Below are 21572 nucleotides of genomic sequence, written 5' to 3'. Positions count from 1 at the left end.
CAAGTAAAATCGCAGTTGTGGAAGATACTGGTGTCCCACAAATGGTACCTGTGCCAGCGGCATGGAAAAGCACCTATTACACTCTTGGAGTGGTTGGTGTTAGGAAGGGAATCCAGCCATAGAAACCATGCCAAATCAGATTGGAGTCTGGTGCAGCCTTCCAGCATGCCAGCCCTGGTCAAACCGTCCAACCCATGCCAGCATGGACAACGGACATTAAATGATGATGATGGTGACAACGGTGTAATACAAGATTCTAAACTGTGACACTCACTATTATACTGAAATAACACTAATGTGGAGTGGTAGGTAGTTAAGATTGTAAAATATCTACAGAGTGACATTGTTAGAAATGGTGCTAGAATTCCTCCAATGTGGAGTGGCAGGTATATATAAGGAGTTAAAATACCATTATATACCATGTTAGGAAGGGTATCTAGCTGTAGAAACACTGCCAGATCAAACTGGGCCTGGTGCAGCCTCCTGGCTTCCCAGACCCCAGTCGAACCGTCCAACCCATGCTAGCATGGAAAGCGGACGTTAAACGATGATGATGATGATGATACCACCTATATGGAGTAGCATTGCTAGTTAATGTGTTAAGATACTATGAGGAGTGTTTAAAGAGTGGCAATAGTGTTTTTGCTGTTGAAATACCACTTGTGAAGAGTGGCATAGGTGGTATTTCAGCACTATACCTATCTGGAGTCTATACAGCGACACTGGTAGTTATGGTGAATTCAAACCATTTAGGTGACATGTCTACAGAATGACAATACTGAATTTCTTGTCCAGTTTATAAGTTTAGAAACAATGAACTACAGGGTGTGTAAGATATTTGAGGACAGATTTATGTTTATAAAAAAAACAGATATATAATAACTGATAATAATTTTATTTACAAAAAATGTTATGAGGGTAAAAAATAAACCTTCTTTTCTATAATGTTATTCAATAAAGCCACCTTCAGCTTCAACAACTGCTTCTACATGAGAATCAAGTGGTCCTGGTTCATTTTGGACATTAATCTGACCATGGCAGCTTTCAAAGAATCTTTGGTGTTATGGGTATGTTCATTGACCTCTTTCTCAATAATGCTCCACATGTAATAGTCCAATGGATTGAGATCTGGGGAATTAGGAGGCCAAATGCTAGGAGTTATGCGATCATGAAAATTTTCTACAATAACAGAAAATGAATTACCTTACGAGACTCATACACCCAATGGCTTGCACCACTTTCATCAATATAGTTCCACCACCGAAGACCTACTAACAATCGACCTGCAAGAAAAGCAAAGAATACATTCATCAAGTGCTGCCTTTCCTCATCTGACTAAGTGATGAAAGGAAAATACCAGGGAAATATTTCAGTGAATGTTATAGAGTAATCAGATAAGGAAGAGATGTTTTTGTATGGTGTATACAATGTACTCATTCAATGTACGTATTCAATATCTTTTATTGACAATGAGATTATATTTAGATGATCAAAAACATTAAAAAGTAACATACACAATCTCTAGTTTGGAAGTCAGATAATCTACTAATTTTGAGTCAAGTACATCAACATCAAAAATCAATGGAAATGATAGTCGTGATCCCTGTGCCAGTGGCACGTAAAAAGCACCAACCGATTGCGGCTGTTGCCAGCCTTGCCTGGCACCTGTGCCGGTGGCACTTAAAAAGCACCCACTACACTCACGGAGTGGTCGGCATAAGGAAGGGCATCCAGCTGTAGAAACACTGCCAGATCAGATCAGACTGGAGCCTGGTGCAGCCTTCTGGCTTCCCAGAACCCAGTCGAACCGTCCAACCCATGCTAGCATGGAAAGCGGACGTTAAATGATGATTTCTATGAAAGTCCTTACAAAGTTACTACATCTAAGCACTATCAGTCAGACTTTCTATTTCCCTTCGTCTTTCCTGTTTAACTAATTAATTGACACTGTCTTCAGTCATTTATAGTTTTAGATAATTATCATGCTGATGTGATCCTTCAGGACACTAGGCTAGTCCACCTAAATAACAATTCATCCACACATGTTGTAACTCCCCAAATTTATACAGAAATTCAGGGTAGAGGTTAGTGGATATCATTTGACAAGTATCAATCCCCAGACGATGAAACACAAAGTTTTTCTTGGTGAGATTTGAACTCAGAAATGTAAAGAACCATAAGAGCTCTAGTGATTCTTCAAGATACCAGAAACAGCAACAATAATCAACAAAATTTAATGAGGCTCAGCACCCTGAGAACTGACTTTATCAATTCTTCACACACCTCTAATAAAAGCAATATATCATTTTATTTTATTAATAAGCCCATAGGCCCTATATGTTAAATGCTAAATGAAAAGTTATTATCTTGTTTTTTTTATGGTTTAGTCAGCGGATAAAAGGAAGCACCCAAGTCTTCATTGCAGAGCCTCTAGTATTAGAAGGGAAGAGGATAAGCCAAAACTCAAGGGTTATTACCAAACTGGAGATCTGGTCTGAATTCTTGCATTTACAGTGGTCTCTGCTACAGGCACCCAAGGATAGGATGATGGTGGTGGTGGTGTGATACTAATGGCATGGATGTCAAGACCATAGACACCGGAAGTGAAATTGCTCCAAACAGCTAACAAAACCATTTTGCAATCTCACCACACTAGGGTCTTGCCTCTTGTCCTATGGTATAAGCAAAAAAAACGGCAGCGAGCTGGCAGAAACGTTAGCACGCCGGGCGAAATGCGTAGCCGTATTTTGTCTGCCGTTACGTTCTGAGTTCAAATTCCGCCGAGGTCGACTTTGCCTTTCATCCTTTCGGGGTCGATTAGATAAGTACCAGTTACGCACTGGGGTCGATATAATCGACTTAATCCGTTTGTCTGTCCTTGTTTGTCCTCTCTGTGTTTAGCTCCTTGTGGGTAGTAAAGAAATAGGTATAAGCAAACTCTTAATATATTAGTTTTCTTTCTGATAAAGCCATAATAAATACAACACTTACTGGTCAACATAAACTTGACAGTAAATTCGACTCTACTCTCAATACTGAACCCCTCCAACAGTGAATATTCTGTTGTCATTCTTAAACTTGCTATAAAATAATAACTTCAATTTAACATTTAGAAAACATATAAGATACCAACGTCGCCTTACTGGCACCTGTGCTGGTGGCATTTGTAAAAAGATTTGAGCAAGGTCGTTGCCAGTACTGCCTGACTGGCCCCTGTGTCGGTGGCACATAAAAAGCACCCACTACACTCTCGGAGTGCTTGGCGTTAGGAAGGGCATCCAGCTGTAGACACTCTGCCAGATCAAGATTGGAGCCTGGTGCAGCCATCTGGTTTGCCAGCCCTCAGTCAAATCGTCCAACCCATGCTAGCATGGAAAGCGGACATTAAACGATGATGATGATGATGATGATGATGATATTAAAAAAACATTAAAAAGGCTTTTTTTTTAAATGTCAATACCTGTAATATTTTTCACAGTCCAGAAATCCATGGATAAAAAAAGGACAATGACAACAAAACTTGCAATAAAGCTTGAACTGAACCAACCACAAAAGAGATAAGCAACAATGGATGCACTTCGGAATATTAAATGGAAGAAAACAGCAAACGGATGTCTGGAAAAAGAAAAGAAAATAATGGATTAATATTTCAAATATTACAATATTAGCTGAAATGCTTGTTTCTTTATATATATACAGGGTGGACCAAAATGATCTGACACATTTGGAGGCTTAATAAAAGCACAAAATAAGAAATAATGAAAGAAAAATTTTATTTTCTGAATGTACATATAATGCCATTTTATTTCATTAAGTTTTAACCCTTTAGCATTTAAACTGGCCATATCCGGCCAAAAGTATTCTGCCTGTTTTATGGTCAAACTGGCCAGATCTGGTCTCTTGCACCAACCCTACAATATCGTTTTAAAAATTAACAGCTACCTCATCGAAATCTCATAGCTACAAGATAATGCATGATTAGTTCAAAACAATGTGGATGAAAAAGGATTAATTTTGGCAGAATAATGTGAACACTAAAGGGTTAAAAATTAAATCGGCTAAATGCTTCCCATCATTGTCAACACACTGTTGGAGATGTTCATGAAAGTTATCGATAACTCTATGGATCATTTCTTCTGGAACGGTTGCTATTTCTACACAAATTACTCGTTTTAATTCATCAATAGATTGAGGGCGATGACTGAATACTTTTGATTTTAAATATCCCCACAAGAAGAAATCACATTTCACCATTCCAGAAGAAATGATCCATAGAGTTATCAATAACTTTCATGAACGTCTCCAACAGTGTGTTGACATTGATGGGAAGCATTTAGCTGATTTAATTTTTTAAACTTAATGAAATAAAATGGCATTATATCTACATTCAGAAAATAAAATTTTTCTTTTCATTATTTCTTATTTTGTGCTCTTATTAAGCCTCCAAATGTGTCAGATCATTTTGGTCCACCCTGTATAATCACTATGAGGTGGTATCAAAAAGTTCCCAAACTAGTTCTGTAGTGTGCCAACAGATGGCAGCTGATGGTTGCATGTGCAGTGAGAGCTGGCAGTGACATTCATGAGGCAGTGTGCCAAGTGACATCACAGTGTTTACTTTGCAAGTTGTGAAATTTGTGTTTTTTGTGATCACATGTATGCTTTAGTCTGCAATTTTTGCCATGTTCAGGCAGATGGAACCAAGAGCCATGAAATTTTGCATTAAACTTAGGAAGTCTGCTACAGAGACATTAAATACTTTGGCAAGCTTAACGACATCGAGGCAATGGGTCATATACAATGTTTTGAGTGGCACAGGTGCACGACAGAGCCACATCTGAATCAAGAGCATGGTCATCATTTTCTTGCAACATCTGTGACCTGCTGTGCTTGAGGAGACCTATTGAGCCAAGTACATCAACATCAACATCAAAATAAATATCAAATGGAAATTGTAGTTGTGATACCTGTGCCAGTGGCACGTAAAAAGCACCAACTGATCGTGGCCGCTGGCATCTGTGTCAGTGGCACGTAAAAAGCACCCACTACACTCACGGAGTGGTTGGCGTTAGGAAGGACATCCAGCTGTAGAAACACTGCCAGATCAGACTGGAGCCTGGTGCAGCCTCCTGGCTTCCCAGACCCCAGTCGAACCGTCCAACCCATGCTAGCACAGAAAACGACGTTAAACGATGATGCTGATGATGATCTGCAGTATTGTGCATCAAGAATTCATCCCCCAGGGCCAGACCATCAATCAAGAGTTCTACAGTGATGATCTGAAGCGTCTGAGAGAAGACATTCAGCAGAAGTAAATCTGTATGAATGTGTATGTTTCTCTCCTTGTCTTGACATTGCATGGTAGTTGTAAAAGGATTGTCACCATCATACAAATAGTCATTCATTCCCAATATTCTGTGTGAACATGTCTGAACATGGGTAAATATTACCAATTTTTTACTACCCACAGGGGGCTAAACAAGGACAGACAAACGGATTAAGTCGATTACATCGACCCCAGTGCATAACTGGTACTTATTTAATCAACCCCGAAAGGATGAGAGGCAAAGTCAACCTTGGCAGAATTTGAACTCAGAACGTAGCAGCAGTCGAAATACCTATTTCTTTACTACCCACAAGGGGCTAAGCACAGAGAGGACAAACAAGGACAGACAAATGGATTAAGTCGATTATATCAACCCCAGTGCGTAACTGGTACTTAATTTTATCGACCCCGAAAGGATGAAAGGCAAAGTCGACCATGTATGGGTTGGCAACAGGAAGAGCATATTACTGTAGAAAATTTGCTTCAATAAATTCCATCCATCCCATGGAGTTAAAATGATGATGATAATGCAAAGTGAAATTACTTCTAAAATGATCTCCCTTTTTATACTTACTTCACCTTCTTCCTTCGTTCCAGGATATCCTCTTCGTCACCAAAATTCATCACCTCTTCTGTCCCATCCATAATGACCTGTAAATATATGTTAGTATATAAATGAATGTGTGTGTGTGGGGAGGGGGTTAAGAAGCTTGCTTTCCAATCATATCGTCTTGGGTTTAGTCACATTGCATAGCACCTTGGACGAATATCTTCTACTGTAGCCCTGGGCTGACCAAAGTCTTGCAATAGAAGCATTCTATACCCTCAAAAATTGTTTCAGAACATCAGTGAAGTAATTAGATTACAATAAGCATATATCAACTGCAAGTAGGTCATGTCATTAAGATGTTCGCTTTGCAATCATGTGGTTTCAGGCTTAGTCCTTGGCACCTATAGCCCCAGGGTGACCCAAAGCCATGAGTGAGTTTGGTAAACTAAAGCTGTAGGAAACCTGCTGTAGAGTGCAGTCATGGATGGATGGATGTCTACTTGACACTGTTTCAACAAATCATTAACACTGTTTAAATTTCTTGTTGACATTAGATTCAGCTATCCTGCACACAAAAAAAGATTTGTGGAACAAAAGAACACCTTACTTGAAAATCAGATAAGGGTGGTGACCTTAAAATCCTGCCTTAATTATGTCCATGTCTAACCCAGACAAACGAATATATATATACACACACACTGTACCAGTGGCATGTGTAAAAAGATTCGAGCAAGGTCATTGCCAGTACTGCCTGACTGGCCCCGTGCAGGTGGCATGTAAAAGGCACCCACTACACTCTCGGAGTGGTTGGCGTTAGGAAGGGCATCTAGCTGTAGAAACTCTGCCAAATCAAGATTGGAGCCTGGTGCAGCCATCTGGTTCACCAGCCCTCAGTCAAAATCGTCCAACCCATGCTAGCATGGAAAGTGGACGTTAAACGATGATGATGATGATGATGACACACAAAATACATTTGAAGTAATCCAAGCAAGCTAATCCAAAGAGAGAGAGAGAGAGAGAGAGCTGACTAACTAGATAGATAGATAGACTTACAAGGTAGCTTGTTTCAACAGCTTTTCTTCCTTTATATGTTTTATTTAATAAGGTTTTGATAGAGACAGGGAAACAAAACCCATTCCCTGACCATTTTACTTATAAACCATGCAAGGAATTTTAAGTATTCTTTACAGACATTAATTAACCCTTCTGATACTAACTCACCTAAAACTGCTGTTGGTCCTGATACAAACTTCCTGTTTTAAAATGATTTAAATTAAAACCTTTCGTCAAAATTTCATGTAAATCTATGTTCTAAACAGCAACAAACAAAAACAGCTTGGAAAAGGGATGTAACTATGTAGTTAAGAAGTCTGCTTCACAACTACATCGCTTCATATATTCAATCCCACTACACTGTTATTTTCTTTTGTTTGTTTGTTCCTTCTTGAGCCATGCCTGGCTCATAAGGCCGGTTTCCCGGTTTCTTGGCATATATGTTTCCCACCTAGACGGGACACCAGTCCATCACAGGTGAGCTGCAAGATGCAGGAGGAAAGAATGAGAGAAAGTTGTGGCAAAAGAGTCAGCAGAAGTTCGCCATTACCTTCTGCTGGAGCTGCGTAGAGCTTAGGTGCTTCACTAATAAACACACACATCATCCAGTCTGAGATTCGAACCCACGATCCCTCAACTACGAGTCCACTGCTCTAACCACTAGGCCATGTGTCTCCACGACACTGTTATCTTGAGCAAGCATTTTCTACTACAGCCTGCATTGACCAAAACAAAATTTGCAAGACAGAAACTGTGTGGAAGCCTGATGGAAGGACCATTTCTGTTCTTTGGTGGTAAATTTAAGAGAGTACACTATGTGTTGAGCATTCAGGCCAGATCTCTGACCTTATGATAACTTCTTCCTTTTCTCTCTCCTGCTTGAGAGGCCCTGAAAAGGGTTATGAGTGATACCCTTCCTCTCCTGACTAAGCCATGCAAAAAGTTTTATTTTCTCTTGTGAAATTTTGAACATATATACCAGCTGTTGTTGGCAAGATCTCAACAAATCAATATTAGGAATTGGCAAGATCTCAACAAATCAATATTAGGAATATCTGTCAAATAGAAATAAGTAGATACTTGAATGTAATTTTTCATGAACATGTTACTAAAATATATCTTATAGAGATTTTATTTGTTACATTTATGTATATGCTTTACGCTTTTACTTGTTTCAGTCATTTGACTGTGGCCATGCTGGAGCACCGCCTTTAGTCGAGCAAAATCAACCCCGGGGCTTATTCTTTGTAAGCCCAGTACTTATTCTATCGGTCTCTTTTTGCCGAACCGCTAAGTTACAGGGACGTAAACACACCAGCATCGGTTGTCAAGCAATGCTAGGGGGACAAACACACACACACAAACACACACACATATATACATATATACGACAGGCTTCTTTCAGTTTCCGTCTACCAAATCCACTCACAAGGCATTGGTCGGCCCGGGGCTATAGCAGAAGACACTTGCCCAAGATGCCACGCAGTGGGACTGCGTGGCATCTTGGGCAAGTGTCTTCTGCTATGTATGCGCATGATAACTCACACTTTCAATTTCTTCTTCATATTTTGATATTTTAGTATATAAAAAACATAAACAGTTATTAATTCACAAACCAGGCGACATTCAAAGAAAGGCATTGAAGAAATTAACAGATGTTACTGTCAGGTATGTTGTGCAAGAGATACAAAGGCAAAGTGGGCTGTAACATGACTTAACCCTTTTGTTACTGTATTTCTTTTGAGATGCTCTGTGTTTCTTTCAATTACTTTAAATATAACAAAGAATTTAGTAAAATAACTTAGTTATCATTAAGCTAGTGTTAGGAACATAAATTGTGACTAAGGTTTGGTGGAAGATTTTAACAGAAAACTTATGAAAACAAGACATTTGTATTCAGAACCAGAGCCGGTTTCAGCCGGGTTGGTAATGAAAGGGTTAATAATAATAATGATAATAATAATAATAATAATAAAATATTGGTACTTATGTGTGTGTGTGCATGCATGCACATACACACATATCCACACACACACACACACACAAACATGCACACAAACACACGTGTGAATGTCCTTGCTTCTAATCATGATAATGTTAGTCTGTGTGCGTATAAATTAGCCTTTGTGTATGTGCTTTAGTTTTGTACGTGTATATATGTCAGCCTTTGTGTGGGCATTTTGAGAGTAACAAAGCTAATAGCCCAAACAGACAAGCCCTCTTGAAATAAAGAGCTAAGATGTGATTAATAAAGTTAAAATAGTATATTTTGAAAGTTAATGATTGATAAGTAGATATAAGCAAAACAAGATTTCTGAAGCGATGAAAGCGTTTAGTGTGGGTGGAGTAAGCAGTGAAACAGGATAGGCATGTTAGAGTAATTCACTGAAAAGAAGAGGCATGGAACGGAATTTACTTGACTGAAATAAATATATACAAAGAAGCAGGGATTGTACTTTTATCCTTTAGTATAAAGAGGAGAGGCAATGTCCGTAACCACTTGGGGTGCTGTTTGAAATATGAAGGATTTAGAATTAGATGTGACATGTTCAGTTAACCCTTTAGCATTCCAACCGGCCATATCCTGCCAAAAGTATTCTACCTGTTTTATGTTCAAACTGGCTAGATCTGGTCTCTCACACCAACCCTACAATATCGTTTGAAAAATTAACAGCTACCTCATCGAAATCTCATAGCTACAAGATAATGCATGATTAGTTCAAAACAATGTGGATAAAAAAGCATTAATTTTGGCAGAATAATGCAAACACTAAAGGGTTAAATATTTATTTGAATTGTTGGAAATTGGTGGTTGAAAAGAAAAAAAAAATAGGAAAGAGTGATCAACAAAATAATTGTGAAAGGATGAAGAAGGATTATGTAAAGTGAATAGTAAAGTGAAATGTGTCAAAGGAGTAACTACAGTGAAGATGAAGTAGATACAAGCAGTTATAAGGTTAAGACAAGGAATGCCTAATACAAACAAAAGTTCAACTCTGCTCATTCTTTAGCAGACAAATGTGTTACAATTTCCTTCTGTCAACAGCAATTATTCATAATATTTTTTTTTTTTCATATTAACCACCAATGCTGGTCAGACCTGGCTGCAGACCGTGATGTCTGGTGCCACACGATCTTCAATGCAATCAGCAAGTTTGAGAAACAAAGAAGAGACACACTTAAAGACAAGAGACGCATGAGGAAGGTACGAGCCACCTCTGACACCACACCGGATGTTACCTTCGTCTGTGGACACTGCTCAAGGACCTCCCTTTCCCATATCAGACTTGTCAGCCATGAGCGTGCATGCACGCAAGTGGACAGCCTTCCTGATCTTCATTCGCGAAGCCGAACCATGATAATTTTTTTTTCCCAGAATGTCTAATAAATATGTCAAAGTATTTGAGAGAAAGCTTACTGCCATTGCCTTCTTCAAGTAAGCATAAAGTCTAACATTGTATCTCTCTTTCAAAAGTATCTTATCTGCCCAAATGCCTTGTTTAAAACAATATGCAAACGTACATCTATAGTTTACTCCTGGCTTACCTATCATCATCATCATCATCGTTTAACGTCCGTTTTCTTTGCTAGCATGGGTTGGACGGTTCGACCGGGGTCTGGGAAGCCAGGAGGCTGCACCAGGCTCCAGTCTGATCTGGCAGTGTTTCTACAGCTGGATGCCCTTCCTAACGCCAACCACTCCATGAGTGTAGTGGGTGCTTTTTACACGCCACGGCACAGGTGCCAGGGGAGGCTGGCAACGGCCACGATCGGTTGGTGCTTTTTACATGCCACTGGCACAGGGATCACTAAGAAAAAAGTATAGTCTACAAATAATTTTGTCTATGTGTATGTATGTGTGTGCATATCTTAAAATGGATTTTGTTTTTACTTGCAGCAGCAGTAGAAGAGCAGTGCACAAGACCTTCACAAGCTTTCCTGGATAAGTAAGATCCAAAACGTGGAGTAGCTGTGAGAGATTGGCCTAAACTTATTTTGGATACTTTTAAGGTCTCTGTCTATACAATTAGTATGAGTTCAGTGTGTGGTGAATAAGTTTCAAGTGTTTCATGCATGGTTAGAGAAAGTTAGGAAAGAATGACAAGTACTCATCTGTACAAGCGTGGATGGTGTTGGTGGTCACAACAAACAAATTATTATAAATTATAATAAATTATTATAAATCATAATAAATTATCATAAATTATAATAAATTATTATAAATTATTATAAAAGCACCATTTGAGCGTGAATGATGCCAGTGCCGCCTGACTAGCACCCATGCCAGTGGCACATAAAAATCACCATTCGAGCATGGTCAATGCCAGTGCTGTCTGACTGGACTTCATGCTGGTGGCACGTAAAAAGAATCCACTACACTCTTGGAGTAGTTGGCGTTAGGAAGAGCATCCAGTTGTAGAAACCTTGCCAAATCAGATTGGAGCCTGGTGCAGCCTCTCAGCTTGCCAGTCCTCAGTCAAACCATCCAATTCATGCCAGCATGGAAAGTGAATGTTAAACATTAAGATGATGATGATGAAGGATGAGAGTAGAGGACAAACCCAAACCTGAGAGTTCCATCAAAATATGTAATGATAGTAGAATTTAATAGGCAACTACCAATCCTAGAGGTAAGTGATAAGGGAAGCTCATAAGTGGATAGTTTTAATAGCAGATTCACATGCCACACAGTCAAAAGCTTTGCTAATGTCAATATGACATTATTTTCACTATATTGCTCCAAAGCAATACAGTGACAGATGAGTGACAGAGGAGAATAGTTCGCCTGTACATATAGCTGTATGGAAACTGCACTGACGATCATTAGGAACAGAGATTCAAAGTGTTGGAAGATGTTAATAGCTATTTCCATCACCTTAGCTATATTAGAAGTGAATGCAACAAGGGGGATAATTGTCAGGATCAGAGTATTTGGGGGGAATGGGACACACCACAGGGGCTAGATCTGGAGCACAATGTTTAAGGATAATAGAAGAGACACACCCTCAGGACTAATATTCTTGTTGATTCCAACTGGCTTCCGTGCCGGTGGCACGTAAAAGGGCACCGTTCGAGCGTGATCATTACGAACGTCGCCTTACTGGTACCTGTGCTGGTGGCATGTGTAAAAAGATTCGAGCGAGGTCATTGCCAGTACCGCCTGACTGGTCCCCGTGCCGGTGGCACGTAAAAAGCACCCACTACACTCTCGGAGTGGTTGGCGTTAGGAAGGGCATCCAGCTGTAGAAACTCTGCCAGATCAAGACTGGAGCCTGGTGCAGCCATCTGGTTTGCCAGTCTTCAGTCAAAATCGTCCAACCCATGCTAGCAGGGAAAGCGGACGTTAAACAATGACGATGATGATGATGATTCAAAGTGACCAAAGGTACTTTCATACTTGGTAAGTGTGCATACAAGTTAGTGAACCTAGACAGGTAGAAAGGGACAGAACTGGAGTAGAATTGCTAAGTTCATGCAGTGTGGGGTTGGCTGCTAAGTGGACAGTTTCAATACATCCCTTGCACATCATCCCCCAATTTTCTCATCTATCCTCCTTCCTGAACCACTTCTATATTTCTCACCTCACTTTACCCAATTCCACATTAATATTTCCTATCAACCACCACACCTCTACCCCTATACTTCATTCACAATATTCACCACTACCCTCATCTCTAACCATCTGTTACCCTGCACTGACACTCTAATGGAATTACTCGCCCTCGCCGCCACCCCCACACTCCACTGTCCACATTCTTTTTATTTTGAGTGCTAGTGGAACACTAAGAGCACCATCCGAGCGTGATCGTTGCCAAAGGGGCTAACTGGCGATCGTGCCGGTGGCACGTAAAAAGCACCATTCGAGCGTGATCGTTACCAGTGTCGCCTTACTGGAACTTGTGCCAGAGTACAGGTGACACGTCAAAAAAAAACACGATTTTCCATGACCATTGCCAGTACCGCCTGACTGGCCCTCGTGCCGGTGGCATGTAAAAGCACCCACTACACTCTCAGAGTGGTTGGCATTAGGAAGGGCATCCAGTTGTAGAAACTCTACCAAATCAAGATTGGAGCCTGGTGCGGCCGTCTGGTTTGCCAGTCCTCAGTCAAATCGTCCAACCCATGCTAGCATGGAAAGCGAACGTTAAATGATGATGATGCTCTGAAATTTCATCACCACCATCTCTATTTTCTTTCTAGCTATCCAGCACATACTGTGAAGTGGTTGGTATTAGGAAGAGTCTCCAGCTGTAGAAACTATGCCAAAGCCAATAATGGAGCTCAATGCAGTCCTTCAGCTTGTAGAATCCTGTCAACCCATCCAACCAGCACAGAAAATGAACACTAAATGCTGCTACAGCTGACGATGAATATTCCAGTGAACAGACTCTATTCATGAAATCAAGGAAGTATTTAATTCACAACTATGTTGGTTTGGACATGTAATGCATATGAATGAGGACAGCTGCTCTGAAAGTGGATGGTACTTGTGGAAGAGGGAGACCCGGAAAGACATGGGATGAAATGATAAGGAACAATCTCAGGACATTGACTCTCATGGAGGAAACGACAATAGAACACGATGTCTGGTAATATGAGGCTCTTGAGAAGGTTGCCCACATTAGCAATACTGAGTTCTAGAAATGCTGTGTGCCCCACCCACCCACACTTAACAAGAAAACTTCTCACTCATCCTACCACAACAAACCAAACTATATCTCTATATCTCTTCTCTTCCTCGCATTTCAACATCATGCACTATGCTTAACTCCTACTCCGCAATCCTGTCATCTTGGATCTGTCTCACTGTATCATATCATTGCTATCCGCTAGACCCCAACCTGTGTGTTCCGCCCACACATAACAAGAAAACTTTTCATACACCTTACCCCAATGAACCAATCTACATCTCTGCATCTCTTCCTCACATTTCCTCCTTCATGCACAATGCCAACCTCTCACTCCTCAATCCTGTCCTCATGGCCCTGTTTCTCTGTATCATTGCTATCCAGCAGCCCACACACACATGCACACAAACACTCTATATATACCCAGGTTTTCACCAGCCCTCTGCACTCTCTAATCCTGCTCCTTTCACAATATCCTGCCACTTATATTACGACCTTTGAACCTCAAGAGTATGCTCTGGCACTTGCCACCATCTATATATCTCTTACTTTACTTAACCATCCCATTTATATTCTGATCCCCATCCATTGTGAGTATGCTCGGCACTTTGCCACCATCTATACCCTGCTATCTCCCACTCTCTCTCTCCTTCTCCTGCAATTCCCTCAGGTTGGGTAACCATATATCTCCTTACAGCAGCACACCTATTTCTATCTTCATTCTCTCTCTCTCTCTCTGGCTGGGTAACCTTGTACCTCCTCTACAGCAAGACCCCTGTTTCTGTCTCTCTGTCTCAATGTAGCCTTTCATCATCTAGCACAAGATCACCTCCTCCAATGCCCTCTCCCCTCACAAATGGTTTTTGTCTTGCAATTACTTGGTGACCCTGTCAATGCAGGTGCCACTGAAAAAGCATCCAGTCCACACTGTAAAGTGATTGGTGTTTGGAAGGGCATCCAACTGTAAAAACCTTGCCAAAACTGACCTCGCCTGTGCTTGAGCCATGTAAAAAGCACTAAGTCCACTCTGCTGAGTGGTTGGTGTTAGGAAGGGCATCCAGATGTAAAGATCCTGCCAAAGCAGTTACAGATGTCTGGTGCAGGCTTCTGCCTGGCCAGCTCCTGGCAAACCAGCCCACCTATGCCAGCATGGAAGGCGGACGTTAAACAATGATGATGATGATGACAAAAGCAAAAAATTATTTATTCCTTGTTTTCAGGAATTAAACAATTCCTTGACTTCATGAATAGGATCAGTTGACTAAAATATCAAAAATGTATCACGGAGTGGCTACACTCACGGAGTGGTTGGCATTAGGAAGGGCATCCAGCTGTAGAAACACTGCCAGATCAGACTGGAGCCTGGTGCAGCCTTCTGGCTTCCCAGATCCCCGGTCGAACCGTCCAACCCATGTTAGCATGGAGAACGGACGTTAAACGATGATGATGATGAATGGTTTTCAAAATGCACTGACACTATTTTCTAAAATTCATCCTTACACCTATTTTATAATGTTTCTAAAATGTTTGACCAAAATCATATATATATATATCATCATCATCATTTAATGTCTGTTTTCCAGAGAAAAGATAAACAGAAAAATAGACACACATGTACATGCACACATATATACATGTGATATTAGTTTCAGATTTTGACACAAGGCAGGCAATTTTGGGGGAGGAGGTACATCAATTACAGTGACCCCAATGCTCAACTGGTACTTATGTTACTGACCCCAAAAAGGATGAAAGGCAAAGTCGACTTCAGTGAGTTTGAACTCAGAACATAAAGACAGACAAAATGCTGCTAAGCATTTTAACCAGCGTGCTAACAATTCTGTCAGCTTGCTGCCTCATGTATATAATGACATTGGTAAACATTTTATTTTGTAGGCATAAAAATATCATCTTAGTGCATTAGCTGTACCAAGGAACTCAAAGAAATAGGAAAAATTCATGTTTCTGAGTGGAAGATAGGGAGAGAGAGAGAGTGTGTGTACTTATTTATTTCATTACTTTCATCATCGTTTAACGTCCGTTTTCCATGCTAGCATGGGTTAGAGCAGTGCTTTTCAAACTTTTTGCTGGAGCAGAACCCCAAGGAAACATTCCACTGGCTCGAGGAACCCCTGTGCAATAATTTAATAGTCTTATGCACACATATCTGCACAGGAGAATTAAAAATTACTGCCAATTTTAGCAGTTTTGTAACTTCTTGCAGAACCCCTGGATTGTACTGGCGGAACCCTGGTTGAAAACCACTGGGTTAGACAGTTCAACTGGGGTCTGGGAAGCCAGACGGCTGCACCAGGCTCCAGTCTGATCTGGCAGTGTTTCAGATGTTAGTAAAATAGAGAAAGCATTATGCAAAGCTGAATTCTATTATAGATTCCATCAGTCATAACAAGTGGAATAATATATATTCCCATAGGCTACGTTTTTTTGCAGATGTTTACAATAGTGTGATCAAAAAAAAAAAATTAAATTTACTCTGCAATAACAAAGCAAACAGCAAATAATTTATGTTCAACAAGCGTAGTTATGTTAGGAATTAGTAACTTAATGAGAAGGTTAAACTTTGAAAGTGGGGTTGACTGACACAAAGTGTTATTGCGTAAATTGTTCAGGAAACAGTAATGGTGGCGCTGTAACTGAGGAGAGGGATAAAAGGGTGGGCATTTGAACAAACATGCAATTTCAGGTCACTTACAACTTTCTAGGGAATTCTGCTAAATATTTTTGAAATAAACCTATAAAGAAAAAGGTTAAAAGAGAAAAACAAAAAGAAACAAGGAAAAGTAATTATATCATTATGAGTGAAACAGAAAACAAAATTACAAAATATGTTTACTTTGAATGACAGTTGACACTTGAATAACAACGAACATCAATTAACACAGAAGTCATTACCAATGATGATACAAACTACTCACAAATATGAGGAAGGGCTGATTTGTTTTTTTGTTTGTTTTTTTGTTTATTTTTTTTTAACTTTTAAACAATGGCCAAGTGTTAAGTTTACCAGACTGTTGAATAAATAGATCAAGCATTGCATTGTTGTTAATTTTGTTTGGGACTCAGTTCAGCCTTGTCAAGTAGAATCATGAAAAATGACTTCCTGATCATGACAGTGCCCTTTTTTTTTTTTTTTTTTAATATAGAATACCACCGCCTTGACTGGCTCCTGTGCCGGTGGCATGTAAAAAGCACCAACTGATCGTGGCCGTTGCCAGCCTCCGGTGGCACGTAAAAAGCACCCACTACACTCACGGAGTGATTGGTGTTAGGAAGGGCATCCAGCTGTAGAAACACTGCCAGATCAGACTGGAGCCTGGTGCAGCCTCCTGGCTTCCCAGACCCTGGTCGAACCGTCCAACCCATGCTAGCACGGAAAACAGACGTTAAACAATGATGATGATGATATACCTAGAATTACATAATCTAGTATGTTCTTCCTTAGGTAGGACATGTTGGATTATAGCAAGATAAGATCTGAGGGAGATTTGGTTGCTATTTCTAGCAAATGAAACGATCATATAGAGACCCACTTAGCTCACAATGATAGTAGTGGTGATGGTTTTCAAGTTGAGTCAAAATGTCATGAAAGAATTATTGAAGTGACATTCAGAAGCAACCTACAGATTTAGCATTTATTTTACTGTCTTGAAGTATTACGGCCCACCATAAAAGAGATGGACAGGATGATATTAGTTAGAATATCTGGATTTATTAAAAGAGATAAGTAACCTAAGAGGTTTAAGGCCAAGAATGATAATTGATTGTCTGAGCTAGTGGTTCTCCATTGGGGCCTATATGGCCCTTGGGAGTCCATATAAGATTCTTTTTGCTAAAATGTATGCACAATTAATTTAATTGCTTATACATATAAGATACACAAAATATTTTAGCAATTTTTTTATACAATTCCTAATGACCATCATCATCATCATCATCATCATTGTTTAACGTCCGCTTTCCATGCAGGCATGGGTTGGACGAGTTGAGTGAGGGCTGGCGAACCAGATGGCTGTACCAGGCTCCAATCTTGATCTGGCAGAGTTTCTACAGCTGGATGCCCTTCCTAACGCCAACCACTCCAAGAGTGTAGTGGGTGCTTTTAAGTGCCACTGGCACAGGGGCCAGTCAGGCGGTACTGGCAACAGGCAGTAATGATATTTAATTATAAAAATATAAAAGGATTTTTTACACACTGAATGGTTATGAGGATCCACCCAAGTAAAACTGTAATTAAAGGGGTCCATAGGTAGAAAATGGTTGCAAAACATTGGTTTAAGCCAATGAAGTAACCTCTTATATAGTTGCTCAAAATGCTGGAAATGGGAACCAAATTTCCTTCAAAGTAGCAGTGGCTCCTTTGTCCAAGTTATATGTTTTAAGTTTGACTCAAATATAAGAGACAGTAAATGATGTTATGATAATGTCCTGGTGGTTTGCTAATGTATCTACATATTTGATAGAGATTATGTCAGTCCAGGGCATGCATGGAAATAAAAGAAAATGTTAAGGTAAATAGGCACAGACATGGTAGTGTGGTAAGAAGTTAGCTTCTTAACAACATGGTTCCAGGTTCAGTCCCACTGCATGGCACCTTGGGCAAAGGTCTTTTATTATAACCCAGAGCCAATGGAAGTTATGTAAGTGGATATTGGTTGATGGAAACTGAAAGAAGCCTGTTGTATACATGCACATGTATGTATACATGCATGCATGCCTCACTATCTCCTTACCCTGATATTGTGCAATAGTTGTAAATGAGTGTACCCATCATGCAAAGTGTCCTTTGCTACAAATCTTCCATGAAAACAAGTCCAATCATAGATAAATATTACCTTACTTGGAAACAGGTGAGAATTGGCAACTGGAAGGGTATCCAGCCATAGAAAATCCACCTCAACAAATTCCATCCAACCCATGCAAGCATAGCAAAGCAAATGTTAAAACAATGATGATGATGAAATATAACATAAAACCTACAAAAGTTATAAAGTGTTAATCTTTAACTTTCGTTAAATAGCACGAAACAGATGAGATACACTTCTACCAAGATAAGATACTAGTATTTGCTGGTAACATTTCCAGACCTACCATTTATTTTTAATAGCTAAGTGAATTCACATGGAGCACGATGAATTGTTTTGTTCAGAAAACAGAAATATATAAATTTTCATAAATTTATATATTATTGGGTGCAAATGGTATTTGTTCACAATTTTCAGCTTCTAATTTCACATATATTTTTTTTTACTTTTGTTTTTAGTCTTTTTCTTAAAACAGTATTTTTGCATTATTGCTTTAGAGAGAGAGAGAGAGAGGGAGGAGGAGGAGTTTAGCGTCCACTTCCCATGCTAGCATGGCATGGGTTGGATGGTTCAACTGGGGTCTGGGAAGCCAGAAGGCTGCACCAGGCCCAGTCTGATCTGGCAGTGTTTCTACAGCTGGATGCCCTTCCTAATGCTAACCACTCTGTGAGTGTAGTGGGTGCTTTTTACGTGCTACCGGCACAGGTGCCAGACGAGGCTGGCAAACGGCCTCGATCGGATGGTGCTTTTTACGTGCCACCGGTATGGAGGCCAGTCGGAGCGGCGCTGGCACCGGCCACATTCGGATGGTTCTCTTATGTGCCACCAGCACTGGTATCACAGCTACAATTTCCATTGATGTTGATTGATTTTGATTTTGATTTTCACTTGCCTCAACAGGTCTTTGCAATCGACTAGGAAAAATTTTGAACACCACCACCCCTCACCAATTTGTGGAAGAGATATGATGTCTTCCTTGGAATCCATGCCAGAAGCACAAACAAGGATATTTCAGGCTTCCTCGATGTCAGCAGAAGGATGGTGGAAAAGGTGAGAAATGAGCTAAAAGAGTCAAGATTTGACTACAAGGCAATCAGCAGAGAAAACCCGGCATGCTAACGTTTCTGCCAGCTCACCGCCTTCTGTCATGTATGCAACGCTGCTACATACATACTTCTTCACTCCTGCTCCAGAGCGTCGGCTGCAGGGTCACTCCGAAAAGCTCTATCAGCGACGATTTCATCTCAATCGAAGGAGAGGGGCTTTCTCCGTCCGGGTTGCGGATCCGTGGAATAAGCTGCCGAACGAGATAGTGAAGATGCCAACGACCACTCGGTTCAAAGTCTCCCTTGACCACAAATGACCTGAACTCTTTACATGAACACCATCCTGTACATAACTCCATGTCCCCCTACATGGCCTTGCTTTTTGCTTTTTGAGCCAAAAAAATTAACTAACTAACTAACATACTTTCGTAAATACATAGATACATGCATACACACACGCACACACACACATGCACATAAGGTAACTTTTAAAATGCCAAGGGAAAGAGGTGGGCAATAGGAATACAAAGCTTCAAGGAGAGAGGGCATAAGTTGACATTAATTGGTCACAGGTGGGGGTTTCTTTTTCTGCCATCCATCACAAAGAAACACACACACATACATACATTTATGTACATACATGTCTACTATACACCATTTTAAACTCGTGATTACCTCTGTGTGTGTGTGTGTGTGAAGTCCTATAACTGTGTGTCTCTTTGCTTTTGTAAGGTCTTCCCTGTGGCTTTAAAAACTACATCAAAATTTCCAAACTTGATATATTGAAATAATTTTCCATGTTAAATCCGATTTTGTTATTTATTTGTTGCAGAAAAATGTTACTGGGGCTTAAAGTTTAATCAATTTTACCTAATCAGAAAACAGGATTTGGAAGCTGGCATTTTCTGCATGATAGCTGTCACTCACAAAATGAAAGCAAAAGCATTCCAAGGAAGAATTTTTATTAAACAAATGAAAGTAAAGCATTACAATGACCAAAGTTGTAAGAACTTCTGAAGTTTTAATAAGTTTTAATGAATAAAGTCATGTGAAACAGTCAAACAGACATGTAAATAATTTAAAAAGGAAAAAGGCGCAAGAGTGACTGTGTGGTAAGTAGCTTGTTTACCAACCGCATGGTTCCGGGTACAGTCCCGCTGCGTGGCACCTTGGGCAAGTGTCTTCTACTATAGTCTCGGGCCGACCAAAGCCTTGTGAGTGGATTTGGTAGACGGAAACTGAAAGAAACCCGTCGTATATATGTATATATATATATATGCGTGTGTGTGTTTGTGCGTCTGTGTTTGTCCCCCTAGCATTGCTTGACAACCGATGCTGGTGTGTTTATGTCCCCGTTACTTAGCGGTTCGGCAAAAGAGACCGATAGAATAAGTACTGGGCTTACAAAAGAATAAGTCCCGGGGTTGAGTTGCTCGATTAAAGGCGGTGCTCCAGCATGGCTGCAGTCAAATGACTGAAACAAGTAAAAGGGTAAAAGAGAGTTTTATTTGCAAAATAATTGCACAAATCTGTCCTGAACAAGAAGCCTATCTGTCGGGGAAGGCATGGTCTGACATGGAATAAACAAGAATTTATATGACATTCTATTATAAAAACTATCTGACAATGATGGGCTATTTGGCTAGTATATATATATATATATATAAGGGCAGCGAGCTGGCGGAATTGTTAGCAAGCCAGGCAAAATGCTTAGCAGTATTTCGTCTGCCATTATGCTCTGAGTTCAAATTCCGCCAAAGTCAACTTTGTCTTTCATCCTTTCGGAGTCGATTAAATAAGTAAATAAGTACAAGTTACACATATTGGGGTCGATGTAATCAACTTAATCTCTTTGTCTGTCCTTGTTTGTCCCCTCTGCGCAATAAAGAAATATACACGCACGTGCACATACATATATACACACATATTTATATTCACACAAATATCAATATATATGGTATTTACTCAGCTATGTTAATAACTGATATTAAAACATTCTTCCATCAGTTTCACCCTCCTATATTGACATAATTTATGTTATTGTAGGCAGACAATTAAACTATTATATACACAGAAGTTTGTTGTTTCTTAATAGTGGCAATTAAGTTAATACTTTCACTTTCAGCAAACCTACATAGGAAACAC

The 21572-nt window shown here is 40.0% G+C and overlaps 1 protein-coding gene across 2 annotated transcripts in view; it reads right to left on the bottom strand.

Moving 5' to 3' along the window:
• Positions 1 to 21572, bottom strand: part of LOC115223433 (Golgi apparatus membrane protein TVP23 homolog B) — a 38650-nt gene that overhangs the window by 5932 nt on the left and 11146 nt on the right. The window contains exons 2-5 of one of the 2 annotated variants that reach the window (XM_029793987.2): positions 16272 to 16311; positions 5901 to 5977; positions 3461 to 3615; positions 1204 to 1283 (exon numbers count right to left, since the gene is read on the bottom strand). In XM_029793987.2, the coding sequence (XP_029649847.1) occupies positions 1204 to 1283; positions 3461 to 3615; positions 5901 to 5971 (306 nt within the window). In that variant the 5' untranslated portion in view covers positions 5972 to 5977; positions 16272 to 16311. The remainder of the gene's footprint in view (positions 1 to 1203; positions 1284 to 3460; positions 3616 to 5900; positions 5978 to 16271; positions 16312 to 21572) is intronic. The other variant, XM_029793976.2, reaches the window with a different exon arrangement.

The sequence above is a fragment of the Octopus sinensis genome, linkage group LG2, assembly GCF_006345805.1.
Source record: "Octopus sinensis linkage group LG2, ASM634580v1, whole genome shotgun sequence".
NCBI classification, from domain to species: domain Eukaryota; kingdom Metazoa; phylum Mollusca; class Cephalopoda; order Octopoda; family Octopodidae; genus Octopus; species Octopus sinensis.
The sequence above is the reverse complement of the archived record's forward strand: the minus strand, read 5'-3'. Positions and strand labels throughout refer to the sequence as shown.